The sequence below is a fragment of the Coregonus clupeaformis genome, unplaced genomic scaffold (genome assembly GCF_020615455.1).
Source record: "Coregonus clupeaformis isolate EN_2021a unplaced genomic scaffold, ASM2061545v1 scaf0007, whole genome shotgun sequence".
Classification (NCBI taxonomy): domain Eukaryota; kingdom Metazoa; phylum Chordata; class Actinopteri; order Salmoniformes; family Salmonidae; genus Coregonus; species Coregonus clupeaformis.
In genome coordinates, this window is record NW_025533462.1 from 37,025 (window position 1) to 56,368 (window position 19,344).

The following is a 19,344-nucleotide window of genomic DNA, read 5'->3' on the forward strand; positions in this document are numbered from 1 at the left end:
GTAGGATGTAGACCGTGGCTTAGTAAAATCCCCTTCCCCCTCAAAGCATTTTCTATATTTCAGAAAAACAATGTGGTTTCTGCTGTGGAGGTTTGATGGAAGGAAGTCCATAGTGATGTGGTATCGGTAGATACACTGTACTGAGCATTGTTCAATATGTTAACATCTGAAATACTGTAGTTATTTAGAATTATGTTTAATAATTACATGTATTTATCAATCTGACTCCATTATCATGTGACTAAATGCAATAGAACCTATGCGTCTCTGCCGGAACATCACACACACATTCTGTAATCTAATTATCAAATTCTTACATTTCAGTTTGAGGACAAGACAGGATTTTTCCCATCTGATAAGCGGCCAGCTCAACAGACAGATTCGACGCAGTCACTCTAAAAAGGGAATTCCATTACACATACAATACAACAACACATGTCAAACTGTTCATCTCTTTATGAGCTATTGAAATAATAATAATAATAATAATAATAAGAAATAAATATTATTAATAAATAATCTGTGAATGTTTGTATGAATGCCATGTGTGGCAGCCTGGGAAAGCACTATGCCCATGTCCCCATAGAGACTGTGTTTCACCATTCATTTCAGATGTGTACGGTGCTGGTTACCTCCCTCTCCCACGCTCTTCCCTTCATACATAATGAACACAGACAGTGGAATTGATATGGTAAACTACCGGAAAAGTTGGAAAGAATCAACTACTACATATAGACTATTAGTGCAGGGTGAGTTTTCTAAGGTTTCAGTTCTGGTAATTTGCTGTATTCTAGAAGATTCAACGTAGCATTGCAGCTTCAGCCATCAACATGTATGTTGATTGATACATTTGACATTGGGTCCATCTCAATAGTCAGTGACCTTTCCTTTTCTCCTCTCCTTCATTTACACTGATTTTGAAGTTGCATCAGGTTCTAGAGTTGCATTATGGGTGAATGCAATATGGTGGACACCTTAAAAATCTCCAGATCAGTAATGCATGTAGGCCTAATATTTCTCAACTCTTCTTTGGTTCTCTTATAGATAACGTTACCAAACCAGTCATGGATGTCACACCCCTCTACTTTAATAACAAGAGTGTGGGACTCTGTGATGTCACAGTGAACTGTTCAGTTAAAGATGGCTGGATGTTGTCTGTCTGTGGCGGGGGTCAGTGTACACGGTCACAACAGTTACTGTCTCTGTCTGGGGTCAACATCATCATCTCCAATGGCAACGGGACTATCCAATGCACCACCAGCAACCACGTCAGCACACAGACCATCTCTAAACCCATGGAGGACTGTAAGTACCATTTAGCCGTCACCTTCACTGTATACCTCTATCACTGTTTAATAACCTACTAATAATATAATATGAATAAAAGTTACATTCATTGGTATGAATAATAAATATAAACAGTTTTTACATAAATGCAGTTATAATTCCTCTCCAGCGAAAACATGGTAATAATTCTGTCTATGTCAAACTATTGGTCTATGATGATTATTTGACCGAATCTATTGTTATTTAAGTAATTCTATAAGGATTAAACTGTCTGTTCTCTGTGTGTGACCTCAGGTAGTGGTGAGAAGGATGGAAAAGCTTCAGCAATACCAGGCGCCATTGTGGATGCTGTTATTGGTGGATTCATCTTAGTTGATGTGTTAGCTGTGATAGCTGTGTTATGGGTTAGATACATCAAACATGCCAGAACAATGGCGACTCCTAAAGAACATTCACTAGAAAAGGTACTTTCTCTTTCATTCATTTATGAATACATTATAACTACAAAAAAAAAGAAGAATACAAATGTTATTGTAATATTTAATGTTTTATCTCTAAGCAGGTCATTGTCCAAGTGCTTACAACTCCAGAACCATAGCGTCCTCCTGAGACACTTCCTGTCTTAGTCACTGAGAAGAAACCAACATAACTCAGTTGACACGGGAAGCGCATCACCAGGTCTAAGGACCGCAGAATAGGACTTCCTCTGAGGTAACATCATACATTGGGTTACATCTGTTCTAGACATTGCACAGAAACTGTGGGACATGGATCTGAATTGGACAGGTATTAGCAATATCCCACTGGGCAAAAACTGGTGAATCAATGTTGTTTCCACATCATTTCAATCAACGTGGAAAACAGATTGGATTTGCAAAAAGTAATCGAATTTGATCTTTTTTTCACCCAACGTTTAACCTAAATCCAATGACTTGGTGAAATGTTTAGTTGATTTCACGTTGAATTCATGATTAGTTGACAACTCAACCAAATGTAAATCAAAACAAGATGTTGAACTGCCGTCTGTGTCCAGTGGGACGGTATCAGCTTGCTAGATGGAATTTCCACCATATTCAATACTACACAAGGGGGTTGGGGCATGGAGATGATTTGGGATTGGGCATCCCACAAAATGTAAGAATTCCATTGTAAATGGAAGAGGATTGGAGATGTTCTGTAGCTTACATATTGGTCTCGTTTACTACCATGACAGGCCACAGACACTGTTGAACAGTGTGTTTACGTCTTACAACTACTGCAAATCCCTAGCCCATCACTGTCATGTTGCAACATTCGGAGAGTGCGACCCTGCCTTACACAGGAAGCGGCGCAGGTCCTGGTCCAGGCACTTGTCATCTCCCGTCTGGACTACTGCAACTCGCTGTTGGCTGGGCTCCCTGCCTGTGCCATTAAACCCCTACAACTCATCCAGAATGCCGCAGCCCGTCTGGTGTTCAACCTTCCCAAGTTCTCTCACGTCACCCCCTCCTCCGCACACTCCACTGGCTTCCAATTGAAGCTCGCATCCGCTACAAGACCATGGTGCTTGCCTTTGGAGCAGTGAGGGGAACGGCACCCTGTACCTTCAGGCTCTGATCAGTCCCTACACCCAAACGAGGACATTGCGTTCATCCACCTCTGGCCTGCTGGCTCCCTTCCTCTGCGGAAGCACAGCTCCCGGGCTCAGCCCAGTCAAAACTGTTCGCTGCTCTGGCACCCCAATGGTGGAACAAGCTCCCTCACGACGCCAGGACAGCGGAGTCACTCACCACCTTCCGGAGACATTTGAAACCCCACCTCTTTAAGGAATACCTGGGATAGGCTAAAGTATTCCTTCTAACCCCCCAAATTGTAAAGTGGTTATCCCACTGGCTATAGGGGTGAACGCACCAATTTGTGAGTCGCTCTGGCTAAGAGCGTCTGCTAAATGACGTTAATGTGCCCTTGAGCAAGGCACTTAACCCTAATTGCTCCTGTAAGTCGCTCTGGTTAAGAGCGTCTGCTAAATGACTAAAATGTAAATGTAAAATGCAAACCTGAAAGCTGAAATGTACAAATATTTGCTTCTGTCATGTTTCTACCTGTGTAAACCAGACAAAAGTAACCATTATATATATATATATATATATTTAAACTGAAGCCTGGCTTTATAAAACTGAAATATAGTTGCTCGAAAAGATTTTTAAAAATGTTTTTGATTGTGTTGTTGTTGTATTGTAATTTACTCTGTATGATCGACTGCTGTTTCCTCTTGGCCAGGGCTCCCTTGAAAAAGAGAGTCCTATCTCAATGGGAGTCACAAGGATAAATAAATAATAAATACTCTCTAATCACGTCAAGTAGGCCTGTGCTGCAATGTTGCAGTTTGTTATAAGGCTTAATTGATACACTTGAAAGAAATAGCAGTTGAATTACCATAACATAAATCCCTTTCATCAGTTCAAAACATCAGCTGTGCAGTTTTGAGGAGAACACACCCAGGATTCCATGAGATCATGTCAAATCTAGATATGTATTAGGGTAAAAGTTCAGATACTGAACCAAAAACTCAACACTAGACCAAACATTAACTCTCCCCAGCTATCACACTGACTCTGATGCAATACGTTCTCTTCCAATGAGTATCCCTCAGTAAAAATAGATCATTACAGTGGGGAAAAAAAGTATTTAGTCAGCCACCAATTGTGCAAGTTCTCCCACTTAAAAAGATGAGAGAGGCCTGTAATTTTCATCATTGGTACACGTCAACTATGACAGACAAATTGAGAAAGAAAAATCCAGAAAATCACATTGTAGGATTTTTTAATGAATTTATTTGCAAATTATGGTGGAAAATAAGTATTTGGTCACCTACAAACAAGCAAGATTTCTGGCTCTCACAGACCTGTAACTTCTTCTTTAAGAGGCTCCTCTGTCCTCTACTCGTTACCTGTATTAATGGCACCTGTTTGAACTTGTTATCAGTATAAAAGACACCTGTCCACAACCTCAAACAGTCACACTCCAAACTCCACTATGGCCAAGACCAAAGAGCTGTCAAAGGACACCAGAAACAAAATTGTAGACCTGCACCAGGCTGGGAAGACTGAATCTGCAATAGGTAAGCAGCTTGGTTTGAAGAAATCAACTGTGGGAGCAATTATTAGGAAATGGAAGACATACAAGACCACTGATAATCTCCCTCGATCTGGGGCTCCACGCAAGATCTCACCCCGTGGGGTCAAAAGAATCACAAGAACGGTGAGCAAAAATCCCAGAACCACACGGGGGGACCTAGTGAATGACCTGCAGAGAGCTGGGACCAAAGTAACAAAGCCTACCATCAGTAACACACTACGCCGCCAGGGACTCAAATCCTGCAGTGCCAGACGTGTCCCCCTGCTTAAGCCAGTACATGTCCAGGCCCGTCTGAAGTTTGCTAGAGTGCATTTGGATGATCCAGAAGAGGATTGGGAGAATGTCATATGGTCAGATGAAACCTGAGCTTTTTGGTAAAAACTCAACTCAGAGACAAAGAATGCTGAGTTGCATCCAAAGAACACCATACCTACTGTGAAGCATGGAGGTGGAAACATCATGCTTTGGGGCTGTTTTTCTGCAAAGGGACCAGGACGACTGATCCGTGTAAAGGAAAGAATTAATGGGGCCATTTATCGTGAGATTTTGAGTGAAAACCTCCTTCCATCAGCAAGGGCATTGAAGATGAAACGTGGCTGGGTCTTTCAGCATGACAATGATCCCAAACACACCGCCCGGGCAACGAAGGAGTGGCTTCGTAAGAAGCATTTCAAGGTCCTGGAGTGGCCTAGCCAGTCTCCAGATCTCAACCCCATAGAAAATCTTTGGAGGGAGTTGAAAGTCCGTGTTGCCCAGCGACAGCACCAAAACATCACTGCTCTAGAGAAGATCTGCATGGAGGAATGGGCCAAAATACCAGCAACAGTGTGTGAAAATCTTGTGAAGGTTTGACCTGTGTCATTGCCAACAAAGGGTGTATAACAAAGTATTGAGAAACTTTTGTTATTGACCAAATACTTATTTTCCACCATAATTTGCAAATAAATTCATTAAAAATCCTACAATGTGATTTTCTGGAGAAAAAAAATCTCATTTTGTCTGTCATAGTGGACGTGTACCTATGATGAAAATTACAGGCCTCTCTCATCTTTTTAAGTGGGAGAACTTGCACAATTGGTGGCTGACTAAATACTTTTTTTTCCCTCACTGTAACTTACTATTAAAGTAGTTCAAATTAATATACTGTCTATTTATTTTCATTTATTTTACTATTATTTATGCATTTATTTATTATTCATATGGTAGCTGTGACTTCTCCATTTGTGGGGTAAAACTTTAGAAGCAATTTGTTTTACACTCAATTCATGAAAAATATTGAATGTGGCTATTAGTGCCGCTTTCATAAATATAGAGGATGGGTGACTTTGTTACCCGAATCTAGTTAACCTGTACTGCATGTACTGTGGCGCTCCCTGTCCTCAGAACTACATCTTCATGCTAGTATAATAATAATACAATTCATAATAATAATTTGGTGGATGCTTATATTTGTCCTAATGTTAATCATAATAATATGCCATTTAGCAGACGCTTTTATCCAAAGCGACTTACAGTCATGTGTGCATACATTTTTTCGTATGGGTGGTCCCGGGGATCGAACCCACTACCCTGGCGTTACAAGCGCCATGCTCTACCAATTGAGCTACAGAGGACCACATAATAATTTGGTGGATACTTATATTTGTCCTAATGTGTATTTTTTGCATATCCCAAATTCCCCTGAGACACCCTAGGAGAGTGGGGTCATGGCTAGGTTAATGACAATATCAGCTATAATTTCTAAATACCAGGTCTGTCTTGAGGACAAAATATTTCCAGTGACATAACAAAAAGAAGAAGAAGACGAAGAAGAACAAAGAAGAAGAACGAAGAAGAGGAAGAAGAAGAACGAAGAAGAAGAACGAAGAAGGAGAACGAAGAAGAAGAAGAAGGAACGAAGAAGAAGAACGAAGAAGAAGAGGTTTAAAAAATCCACTAATCCCAGACTTCACCTTTGGTTCAACACTATCCTGAAAAAAAAAGGAACAACTTACTTTATTAAAATAGACTGGACTTTGGGCCTTGACTTTGCAGTCTCCCTGTTTAAGTCCCCCTTCAGGTACTGGTTACCTGCCTGTCTATTCCACAGGCCAGGACTGAGTAAGGCCTGTCTCCACTCTCTAATCAGCCTGACCCACCTCCCAGACAAACTTGTGGCGCCTCTCCTGGTCGTCTAGTCTCCTCAAGCGACAATAAAACATTCTAGATAGCATATAGTCCTTTGCCTCTTCACAGACTAACACACCAACATGCTTGACCATTACCTTGTCAGGATGTTTTCCATCAAGGCAATTTACCAACTATCCTGGAACAGGTGTGAAAACACATCATTGGTGATAAACTGAGGGAAGAGACCATCCAGTGCATCCTATCTTTCAAGGCCATCTTTTTTAACCTGGCCTCCTACTGCAGAATGTACCTGTCCTCATGCTGCAGAATTTACCTGTCCTCCTGCTGAAGAAGGTACCTGGCCTCCTGCTGAAGAAGGTACCTGGCCTCATGCTGCAGAATGTACCTGTCCTCCTGCTGAAGAAGGTAACTGGCCTCCTGCTGAAGATGGTACCTGGCCTCATGCTGCAGAATGTACCTGTCCTCCTGCTGAAGAAGGTACCTGGCCTCCTGCTGAAGAATGTACCTGTCCTCCTGCTGAAGAAGGTACCTGGCCTCATGCTGAAGAATGTACCTGTCCTCCTGCTGAAGAAGGTACCTGGCCTCCTGCTGAAGAATGTACCTGTCCTCCTGCTGAAGAAGGTACCTGGCCTCATGCTGCAGAATGTACCTCTCTCTGGCCTGCAGAGATAACAGGAGATCATTCTTTTTAGGCAAGTTAGATACCTGAGGCAGCTGGAATCGTGGCCAGTACACCTCAACATCGTATGGACTCTATTCGGAGTTGGAGGTCTGGTATATCAGTCCAGACACCATGCACTCTGATGCACCGAACAAGTTCACAGAAAAATGGTTCTCTCTGATGCTACTGTTACCGCTAACCCAGTGGATACTACTGTAACCACTAACGCAGCGGTGACAAATTCCATTCCTGGAGGGCCGTGTGTCTGCTGGTTTTTGTTATTTCCTTTCGATTGGTGTCCAATAAAGACCTAGACAACCAGGTGAGGGGAGCTCCTAACTAATCAATAAAGACAACCAGATGAGGGGAGCTCCTAACTAATCAATAAAGACCTAGACAACCAGGTGAGGGGGCTCCTAACTAATCAATAAAGACAACCAGGTGAGGGGAGCTCCTAACTAATCAATAAAGACCTAGACAACCAGGTGAGGGGAGCTCCTAACTAATCAATAAAGACCTAGACAACCAGGTGAGGGGAGCTCCTAACTAATCAATAAAGACCTAGACAACCAGGTGAGGGGGGCTCCTAACTAATCAATAAAGACCTAGACAACCAGGTGAGGGGAGCTCCTAACTAATCAATAAAGACCTAGACAACCAGGTGAGGGGGGCTCCTAACTAATCAATAAAGACCTAGACAACCAGGTGAGGGGAGCTCCTAACTAATCAATAAAGAACTAGACAACCAGTTGAGGGGAGCTCCTAACTAATCAATAAAGTCCTAGACAACCAGGTGAGGGGAGCTCCTAACTAATCAATAAAGACAACCAGGTGAGGGGAGCTCCTAACTAATCAATAAAGACCTAGACAACCAGGTGAGGGGGCTCCTAACTAATCAATAAAGACAACCAGGTGAGGGGAGCTCCTAACTAATCAATAAAGACCTAGACAACCAGGTGAGGGGGGCTCCTAACTAATCAATAAAGACCTAGACAACCAGGTGAGGGGGGCTCCTAACTAATCAATAAAGACCTAGACAACCAGGTGAGGGGGGCTCCTAACTAATCAATAAAGTCCTAGACAACCAGGTGAGGGGAGCTCCTAACTAATCAATGACCCTTAAGTGATCAATCAAGTACAAGGGAGGAGCGAGAACCCGCAGACATACTGCCCTCCAGGAATTTAGTTTGAGACCCATGCACTAACCATAGGGTGGTCCCTGCTAGACAAAGGAAGACATATCCATCCCTGATTCCCTGATCATTAAAAACAAAATCACGAATTTGCAATGCACTTAAATCAATGTACCCTACTATAATAATCTTGCAATAACATTCATTATGCATGGTCTTTGAAAAGTGCCATAATGTGACTTCAACCACTAGTTGTAAGCACATATTCACAACTGAAGTCAAATACGAATGAGGGGCCCAATGCTTTCAAATCAGTGGCCCATTTATTTATTTTTTAATCAGTTCATATCCATATCAAAGCTCAATTACACACTTTTGGCACAAAATGCATCATGCAGTTTGAAATAGTAGAAATAGCTTTTTTATGATATTATTTATTTCCCATTGTTTTGTGTAATAACGAGATAACTGCCCATTTCAAAATAAAGGTGGGTTAGCTACATCCCCTACCTCTAGGCATAAAGATGTGAAAAGGTCAAGAAGGCTTTTTCGCTACCTGGAACTTACAGTGAGGGAAAAAAGTATTTGATCCCCTGCTGATTTTGTACATTTGCCCACTGATAAAGAAATTATCAGTCTATAATTGTAATGGTAGGCTTATTTGAACAGTGAGAGACAGAATAACAACAACAAAATCCAGAAAAACGCATGTCAAAACAGTTGGTGCGATTATTCGCAAATGGAAAAAACACAAAATAACTGTCAATCTCCCTCGGCCTGGGGCTCCATGCAAGATCTCACCTTGTGGAGTTGCAATGGTCATGAGAACGGTGAGGAATCAGCCCAGAACTACACAGGAGGATCTTGTCAATGATCTCATGGCAGCTGGGACCATAGTCACCAAGAAAACAATTGGTAACACACTACGCCGTGAAGGACTGAAATCCTGCAGCGCCTGCAAGGTCCCCCTGCTCAAGAAAGCACATATACAGGCCCGTCTGAAGTTTGCCAATGAACATCTGAATGATTCAGAGGAGAACTGGGTGAAAGTGTTGTGGTCAGATGAGACCAAAATCGAGCTCTTTGGCATCAACTCAACTCGCCGTGTTTGGAGGAGGAGGAATGCTGCCTATGACCCCAAGAACACCATCCCCACCGTCAAACATGGAGGTGGAAACATTATGCTTTGGGGGTGTTTTTCTGCTAAGGGGACAGGACAACTTCACCGCGTCAAAGGGACGATGGACGGGGCCATGTACCGTCAAATCTTGGGTGAGAACCTCCTTCCCTCAGCCAGGGCATTGAAAATGGGTCGTGGATGGGTATTCCAGCATGGCAATGATCCAAAACACACGGCCAAGGCAACAAAGGAGTGGCTCAAGAAGAAGCACATTAAGGTCCTGGAGTGGCCTAGCCAGTCTCCAGACCTTAATCCCATAGAAAATCTGTGGAGGGAGCTGAAGGTTTGAGTTGCCAAACGTCAGGCTCAAAACCTTAATGACTTGGAGAAGATCTGCAAAGAGGAGTGGGACAAAATCCCTCCTGAGATGTGTGCAAACCTGGTGGCCAACTACAAGAAACGTCTGACCTCTGTGATTGCCAACAAGGGTTTTGCCACCAAGTACTAAGTCATGTTTTGTAGAGGGGTCAAATACTTATTTCCCTCATTAAAATGTAAATCAATTTATAACATTTTAGACATGCGTTTTTCTGGATTTTTTTGTTGTTATTCTGTCTCTCACTGTTCAAATAAACCTACCATTAAAATGATAGACTGATAATTTATTTGTCAGTGGGCAAACGTACAAAATCAGCAGGGGATCAAATACTTTTTTCCCTCACTGTATTTTGACAGATCTCTCTAAGGTGCTATACAATTGGAGAGAACCACTAGGAGGCAGCATTGTCACATTTTTCGGTGAACTTGTTCCCTGCATCAGAGTGTATTGTGTCTGGACTGGATCTATGTACTGTTTCTGTACCAGGTGGTCACATGCTGTATAGATAATTTGCTAGATTGACTAGCTAGAAGTAATCATTTACCTATATCAAAAAATCAAAAAAATCATGGATATACTAGTCTCCAAAAATGCTAAGACTCATGGTCTGACATTGAGATTCATTGTGACAAAGCTGTTGACTGTGGCAGGATAGGTGAAGATTGTTAGGCTACAAACACAGGTATAGGCAGTCTAACCTGTTTTGATGTATTAAGTTGGGCTGATTAGATATAATAAGAGTATATTATATAATACAAGTAGTGTAATTTGTAACTAGGCGTCAACGCCTCTGAATAGCATCATCATTACCACGTGGAGAGACTGCTGCTTATGTTATGGCTCATGGAAGAACTGAGCGAGATACAGGAAACACCCGTCATTTGATTTCCAACCACAAGACCTCAATCTTCTATTGAATACAGGTACATCCTGTCATATCAAAGTATGTAATTCAATCATAAGAGATCTTCAAGCCAATCATCCACCATACTTCTCTGAGAAATAAATAATACAGTGGCTTTGCGAAAGTATTCACCCCCTTGGCATTTTTCCTATTTTGTTGCCTTATGACCTGGAATTTAAATTGATATTTTGGTGGTTTGTATCATTTGATTTACACAACATGCCTACCACTTTGAAGATGCAACATGTTTTTTATTGTGAAACAAACAAGAAATAAGACCAAAAAAAATACAACTTGAGCGTGCATAACTATTCACCCCCCCAAAGTCAATACTTTGTAGAGCCACCTTTTGCAGCAATTACAGCTGCAAGTCTCTTGGGGTATGTCTCTACAAGCTTGGCACATCTAGCCACTGGGATTTTTGCCCAATCTTCAAGGCAAAACTGCTCCAGCTCCTTCAAGTTGGATGGGTTCCGCTGGTGTACAGCAATCTTTAAGTCATACCACAGATTCTCAATTGGATTTGAGGTCTGGGCTTTGACTAGGCCATTCCAAGACATTTAAATGTTTCCCCTTGAACCACTCGAGTGTTGCTTTAGCAGTATGCTTAGGGTCATTGTCCTGCTGGAAGGTGAGCCTCCGTCCCAGTCTCAAATCTCTGGAAGACTGAAACAGGTTTCCCTCAAGAATTTCCCTGTATTTAGCGCCATCTATCATTCCTTCAATTCTGACCAGTTTCCCAGTCCCTGCCGATGAAAAAGCATGCTGCCACCACCATGCTTCACTGTGGGGATGGTGTTCTCGGGGTGATGAGAGGTGTTGGGTTTGCGCCAGACATAGCGTTTTCCTTGATGGCCAAAAAGCTCAATTTTAGTCTCATCTGACCAGAGTACCTTCTTCCATATGTTTGGGGAGTCTCCCACATGCCTTTTGGCGAACACCAAATGTGTTTGCTTATTTTTTTCTTTAAGCAATGGCTTTTTTCTGGCCACTCTTCCGTAAAGCCCAGCTCTGTGGAGTGTACGGCTTAAAGTGGTCCTATGGACAGATACTCCAATCTCCACTGTGGAGCTTTGCAGCTCCTTCATGGTTATCTTTGGTCTCTTTGTTGCCTCTCTGATGAATGCCCTCCTTGCCTGGTCTGTGAGTTTTGGTGGGCGGCCCTCTCTTGGCAGGTTTGTTGTGGTGCAATATTCGTTCAATATTTTAATAATGGATTTAATGGTGCTCTGTGGGATGTTCAAAGTTTCAGATATTTTTTTAGAACCCAACCCTGATCTGTACTTCTCCACAACTTTGTCCCTGACCTGTTTGGAGAGCTCCTTGGTCTTCATGGTTGTGCTTGCTTGGTGGTGCCCCTTGCTTAGTGGTGTTGCACTCTGGGGCCTTTCAGAACAGGTGCATGAATTCTGAGATCATGTGACAGATCATGTGACACTTAGATTGCACACAGGTGGACTTTATTTAACTAATTATGTGACTTCTGAAGGTAATTGGTTGCACCAGATATTATTTAGGGGCTTCATAGCAAAGGGGGTGAATACATATGCACGCACCACTTTTCCGTTATTTATTTTTCCGAATTTTTTGAAACAAGGTATTTTTTTTCATTTCACTTCACCAATTTGGACTATTTTGTGTATGTCCATTACATGAAATCCAAATAAAAATCAATTCAAATGACAGGTTGTAATGCAACAAAATAGGAAAAACGCCAAGGGGGATGAATACTTTTGCAAGGCACTCTATGGTCCCAAATGGCACCCTATTCCCTATATCGAGGACTACTATGGGAATAGGGTGCCATTTGGGACACACGATCCCTAAAGTTAAACTAACCAAGAAAAAAAGCTACAGTACTTCACAGAACGTTCACAACATTTTGTCATTTTATTACATAAGAACATACATACAAAAAGTTTATAAAACTCAGCAATTATTTGACATTGTCCGTAGAAATACACAATCCCTACAAACATTTACAATCAACTCCATTACAGAGTTGTGATTCTAACCAAGGACCCCCCGCACAAGACCACATTCATCTAACCCAGCTCCCTCATAGCGTTCACATTGACCAAATTAGATATGTACACAATTTGACCTAGTTGGAAAAAACGTACAATTATAAGATAACAGAGGAAATGTAGAGAGTGATAGGGTTTTAGTACTGGCTAGGAGAGGAGGGAAAGGAGGAAGGATGGGGGGGGTGTAACAAAATATTGGGAGGTCAATCCAAAAGGTTTGGTTTGGAATGTAACACGAAAAGATAAATCAACAATGCTTGATGTATCGATACACTCAGAGGGATACAAAACCCCAACTGAGAGGAACAAGTAGAGAGAGAGAGAGTCCGTTCAAATAGTTTTCTGCTTTGGTGTGTTGTTTACACCACGTCTGGTGACAAGAGGACAGGGCAGAAAACAAGAGGTTGATCCATCCATCCATCTGAGAACTAAAGAAAGAGTCCTCTTCTCCCCCACTCTAAATACCTATCCCAGACCTTCTTTCTGGCCCTCTTGTCCTCTTGCCCAGAGTGAAGTGGAGATGTGTTTCTCTGCACCTGCACACAGAGACAAAGGGAAGAAGTTAAGTCAGGACAGTGCTCTCTCTCTGCCTCTCTCCCTCCACCCTAGAGGGGGAGCAGACAGACTGGCGCCTAGTGTGGAACTTTCACTAACTCCAGGCTGATAGCAATTAATCCACCACACATTCACTAACCCCAGGCTGATAGCAATGAATCCATCACACATTCACTAACACCAGGCTGATAGCAATGAATCCACCACACATTTACTAACTCCAGGCTGATAGCAATTTTACATTTTAGTCATTTAGCAGACGCTCTTATCCAGAGCGACTTACAGTTAGTGAGTGCATAAATTTTTATACTGGCCCCCCGTGGGATATGAACCCACAACCCTGGCGTTGCAAGCGCCATTCTCTACCAACTGAGCTACAGGGGAGAGCAATGAATCCACAACACATTCACTAACCACAGGCTGATAGCAATGAATCCACCACACATTCACTAACCCCAAGGCTGATAGCAATGAATCCACCACAAATTCACTGGCTTGGCTAATTGGTAACCATGGTGAGAGGGGATAGAGAGGAAAGGGGACTAGACTATTTCCCTGCATATCAATGCCCCCTTCAATTCCAATAACAGTGCCTGATTTTGCTATTTATTGTTATTAATCGTCTTAGAAAGTATGCTACATAATTGTTTAGAGGTATGCAGTTTGTTCACAGTTTCTTTGAAGCAGTCCATTGCCATTGCCAGCCACATCACAGCAAGTCGGATATTATATTGGATACATGTAATGCAACAGTAATAGCACATGCATAAATGTGTATAGATTGGCTACATACCATTTCTGGAAGTTATAGGCCTATTCCTCCTTTTTCTCTTTAACGGCACAACCGTCCATCTTCTTGGGAGAAATTGCGTGCAAGGTCTGCATTCTTCATGGAAAAGAAAAAGGATAAATATTATAGCCGCTAACACTGAAATTCTTATCCACACTGACAGCAAGACATAAACAAACACGCATGCAGTGGATTCATTTTGGTTACATGTAATGCAACGATATAACAGTCGAGGCATGCACTGATATTTGGTTATATTTTGACCGTGCATCATGTAACAATGTAACGGCTAACATAATTGCTTTCCAAAATCACATAGGCGATTGTTCATATATTAACACAGCAACAACAACAAAAACGTTTTCCTTTACATGCGCGTCTATTCCTCTATTTGATACAACGGAAAATGATGAGACAATGCAATAAATCTAGCATTTACGGGGGCGGGAGCGGGTAACCATCCTCACCTTTAGTGACAGCACCAAGTCAGGCGTGGTTGTCGCTGAAGACTCGTCTTCCAGCGCGATTTGTAGGTCGAAGATGTAGTCGATAACGTGTTGCAGAATCTCCACTTGGCTGACGGACTTGTTTTGTGGGATGCTCGGTACCAGCTCCTTCAGTTTGGAGTAGCAGTCATTCATATCGCACAGCGCGCCTACGGGTTCCTCCATAGATGGCTTATTCCGGGTGATGGAGAGACTCTGCTCCGAAATGCAGCACACAGCTGCGTAGCAGCTCCTGACAGATCTCATAGGACTGATGGCTTTCATGTTTTTAAAGTAGTCTACAAATAGTTAATTCAATTTGAAATAAAATGAGACTTGCTGTTGTGTTTCAATTCGGATAAGAGTCCAGTATTCCCGTTTAAGCAAAAACCAGCTACAGTACTTCGGTATTGGTGTGAGGATGGCTTTATGCACCGTCGTCAGCCAGTCGCCGCCCATTTATCACAAATAAATACACCCTCGTGCTCTGATTAGCCAGTGTGTAGACTTCCTGGTTGTTCTGAGGAGCTTGGGGTTTATGATTGGCTGTCCAAACGTAAACTGGGGGGTGACAGGAGGAATGAGAAAGTCAAGCAATGATGCTGGTCAATCCTATCAGCAATTAGACACATAATTTCAGGTATTAGGCTACAATCTACAAAACATAATTTTGGTAAACACTGAATACATAAACTATCCAACAAAACATATTCTACTTGGTTAATATACCTAAATATGGCTGTTCTGCTCACTGACATAGATTGTGCCTGTGCCAAGACAAATATAGGCTTACTCTCTGGATCTTCTTCCTTTATCAAATTGAAGCCACACGCTACCGTTACGGCTTTAACACCAATGTGTTCCTCTCATGACTTTGCAGACATCCTGGCGTCAGGAATCATTTTTCTACCTCTTTTGGCATCACATGATTTTAAGAGTTATCAGGAGACAGACAGGCAGGCAGACAGAGAAGATAAGCTTGAAAATCCTATAATTATAAGCCGTATAAAAAGTGATGGTTTTCACATTTCTTCATCCAAAAGATGTAGGCTAGGAGAATAGGAATACAACAGTCATTTTCATTAGCAATATATTAAATTAGCCTAGATAACTTATCCAAACAGTTTAATGCCTTACATGAGTTCTTCAAAGTTCAAACTCTCTTCATTGTGAATAACAGTTTTGAATTTGTTATTATTAGCTATCATATTATTATCATTATTTGATTATAAGAAACTCTCTGTTGTATAGGCCTAGCTCCACATTGTTTATAACGCCCCACATTTTTTACATTTACATTTTCGTCATTTAGCAGACGCTCTTATCCAGAGCGACTTACAAATTGGTGCATTCACCTTATGATAGCCAGTGGGACAACGACTTTACCATATATATATATATATATAGTTAATGTTCCTTGAACCCTAACTCAAAATAAGTTGTAGATTGTTCCCTTTGTTTTTAACCGTGTCCCCTCTGTTCCTATTTGGTCTTATTTTCCCTTTTCTCACAATCCTGTTTTGTGGAGGAATGCACCCTCGCGCCAGCTGTGTGTCCTATTCCACCCCAGCTGTGTTGATCTAACGCGCCCGTCCCAGACAGCCTGGCGCCAGTCTCCCGACGTCATCCATTCACCCGCTCCAACGCGCCCCTCTGGCAAACGGCCCACCCTGACCAGAACCTCCTCGCCGAGATATTTCACTGGGCCCGTCACTCAAAGTCCTGGACCTGCCCACTTTTCTCTGTTGTTGCAGCCCACTGAGCTTTGTTCCGACCTCCAATGCATGAGAATGAGAATAAGCTGACTCCCTAAAAATAACCCATTTGTTTCCTCTCCTCTGAAAGCCCAACCATGTCTTTGTTAAAGTCAATACTAGTATTAGATAACACTGTGGCCAATGGGTTGGCTTACTCATAATCTGATGAAAGAGGAAATAAATATTTGTTATCAATTGGGAAAACCCAGGATGTAGTAATGCTTCACTTAAAAGACACACACATAGAAAAAGAAAGATTTAGTAGGGAGTTTTCATCCTCGCTATTTTAATATTTTGAACAAATAGAGGTATAGCCTTATTGTTTTCTGTGGATTAAGATACATTCGTGCGTAAATACGCACCAGTGAAGTTGGCCCAATGGTCCGCCCCTTTCCAGCGGTTGCACAGATGTTCATGTCAGCGTGTAGGCTGCCACCCCCCACTCGTTGACCCCTAATGGCTACAAGTCATTCAACGACCTCACTCAAGAGCGAACTATTCATTTTATACCGTGTGACCAGAGTTCGGTCCATTGCTATTTTAAAATTTGTGAACGTTACTGGTTGTCCAAACAAGACTTCGACCTCAAATATCTGTCTTAAATATGTCAAGGGGAGGAGGGTGGACAAATATTGTCCTAAAATCGCTGGCCTGGTGGGAAAATGACTATTTATAAATTTGTTCTGTATAAGCAACAGCATATTATTATATGTGCGTAAAAATAAAATATATACAAATTGGAAGAACGTGGTGGCAAACAAAGTTAGCCTACATGAAAAGATAAGAATAGGAAAAAGTGAAATACAGTTATATTGACGTTATAGGAGTAACATCATGCTACAAGATTGTAAACACTTTTTACACGCTACAATGTTACACTTCTGGATGTAAAACAATGGCATAAGCAGCGGGTGCCCTCGCCACCCGGGACTTTTTATTGCCTATTTGCAGATTCCTGGGCTCTGAATCCGTGTGACACTGGTGCGTCTGGGCAGGGATCAGGTGCCCTCGCGCCGCGCTGTCGGAAAGGCCCCAACACAATCGAGGCTCTCTTTCAATGGATGGGAGAATTTCGAGACTGGCGTCAGTGAGTCTGCCTCGCTCCGCATCCCCGCCCTCTCCCTCTCCCCCGGTTCTCCGTGCAGCTGGACGCAGACAATCAAGCTATCAACAATCGCCATGCATAATTAGCATCGCCCTCCTCTCCTCTCCCCACCCCACCTCCCCCTTCCTAACCCCTGTCGCCTCCCCCTCGCTTCTACCCAAAGAAAACCATTCAAGGCGTTCCTTCTTAATCCGCCGTCAACAAAGACTCTCTATTTCTTCTTCTCGTAACAACAGAGGAGAGAGTAGCTAGAAGTCCAGTGTCATCACGTGGAGAGATAGCCGCACACTCACACACACTCAGTTGGAAAGGCAGGCAATTGAAGACAAAAGGGCGCTTTTCCCCACAAGTATCACTGGGTAATTTACTGACACTTCATTCGTTTTATCTGTAGTGTCGTCCACCCGACCACCCCTCTTCTCTCCTGGGTCTGTCTGTCATCAAAGAAGACCCTTGAGGGTTCTTTTCAGCTTTGAGGGGTTCCGAAATTCCAACCTTCTCTCTCTCTCTGATGCTTCTGAATCCAACTTCCAAATGATCTACATTTTAGTCATTTAGCAGACGCTCTTATCCAGAGCGACTTACAGTTAGTGAGTGCATACATTTTTTTCATACTGGCCCACCGTGGGAATTGAACCCACAACCCTGGCGTTGCAAGCGCCATGCTCTACCAACTGAGCTACACGGGACCTGTGTTGCAAACTCTGATAATAATATGAAACTCTGATAATAATATCTAACTGATAATATCTATCTGATAATAACTAGTATTATATTCATTCATGACATTTGAGAATTTCACATGATCACATCAAAATGAATAAATGTCTGTCATATATAGTATAACTGCATTACATAGACCATGCAGCATAACTGGCATTACTGAGATCTTGTTTTGCTTTTTAACATAGGCTATGATATGTACAATAAATCTGATTGAGATAATGTTCCTCGGGACAGTTACTAAGTCCTATAGGTTAAGGCCATAATAACTGTAGTAACACAATAATAACACACAATAACTCATTTTTATTTAGTTTGTGAGTATTTATAGTATATCGTCATTAAGACAATTTTCTTCAGGACAACCTCTATAGAGCCTATGGTTGCAAAATTCTGGTAACTTTCCCCAAATTCCCAAGTTTTACAGAAATTCTGACAGACGATTCCGGAATCAGAAGGGAATAAGCAGGAGATCCGGAGTCCTACAAGCAGAATTTCTGGAAAACCAGGGAATTTTGGGAAAGTTACCAGAATTTTGCAACCCTAATAGAGTGTATATGTTTATAGTAGCCATGTAATGACCTCCACACCATGGGAACCATGATAATCACCACCATGTTTTTGAGATGTTGATCCCAGGATCTGTGGCGGGACACAAATACCAAAACAAGCCCCTGGATATAGCCACAGTGCTATGCACAGGAGTTTCTCTTTCTTTTTTTTGCATAAATACCGTATTGGGATGTGCACTGGGAACGACAATGGAGGGAGGCAAGCTAACAGAAGGCCAAACGTGACCCTCGGGGTGAGCACAAACAAGCTACAGTGACTGATCCTGCTGGTCATGTGACCATCGCCGCCCAGCCGCCTTGTGTTTTCATCTCTTTATCGGAGAACAAACCGTTTGTGCCTTCCAAGAAGAGACCTGACGGATTAGCCATTTGTTCTTCACACAGATGGACATGCACCTTCTACTTGGCGCAAACAGAGAAGAAGAAGAAGAAGAAGGTTTGGGTCCAATGTCACAGACCGCTTAGGCTACTGTCTGATGCACCTGCGGCACATTCAGAGGGAGGGAGGGACCTTATAGATGAAGTCAATGACAGTATTATGTCATAGTCATGTGAAAAGTCACGTTTTGGGTCTACAGACAGTCGGTCCTGTGGTAGAC

General features: G+C 42.3%; 1 protein-coding gene across 1 annotated transcript; it reads right to left on the reverse strand.

Annotated features, from left to right (window-relative positions):
- Nucleotides 1-13,117: 13,117 nt before the first annotated feature.
- On the reverse strand, nucleotides 13,118-14,873 carry LOC123483011 (DNA-binding protein inhibitor ID-3-A-like). The gene is made up of 3 exons (XM_045212331.1): nucleotides 14,543-14,873; nucleotides 13,235-13,294; nucleotides 13,118-13,128 (listed from the first exon to the last, which is right to left on the reverse strand). The coding sequence occupies exons 1-3, from the start codon at nucleotides 14,871-14,873 to the stop codon at nucleotides 13,118-13,120; spliced, it is 402 nt and encodes a 133-aa protein (XP_045068266.1).
- Nucleotides 14,874-19,344: the final 4,471 nt, after the last annotated feature.

Coding starts and splice junctions, on each gene's coding strand:
- LOC123483011 (XM_045212331.1), bottom strand. CDS start 14,873: ATGAAAGCCATCAGTCCTATGAGATCTGTCAGGAGCTGCTACGCAGCT. Junction 13,295..14,542: donor GGTTACCCGCTCCCGCCCCC/GTAAATGCTAGA, acceptor CTCTGTGTGCAG/GTGCAGAGAAACACATCTCC.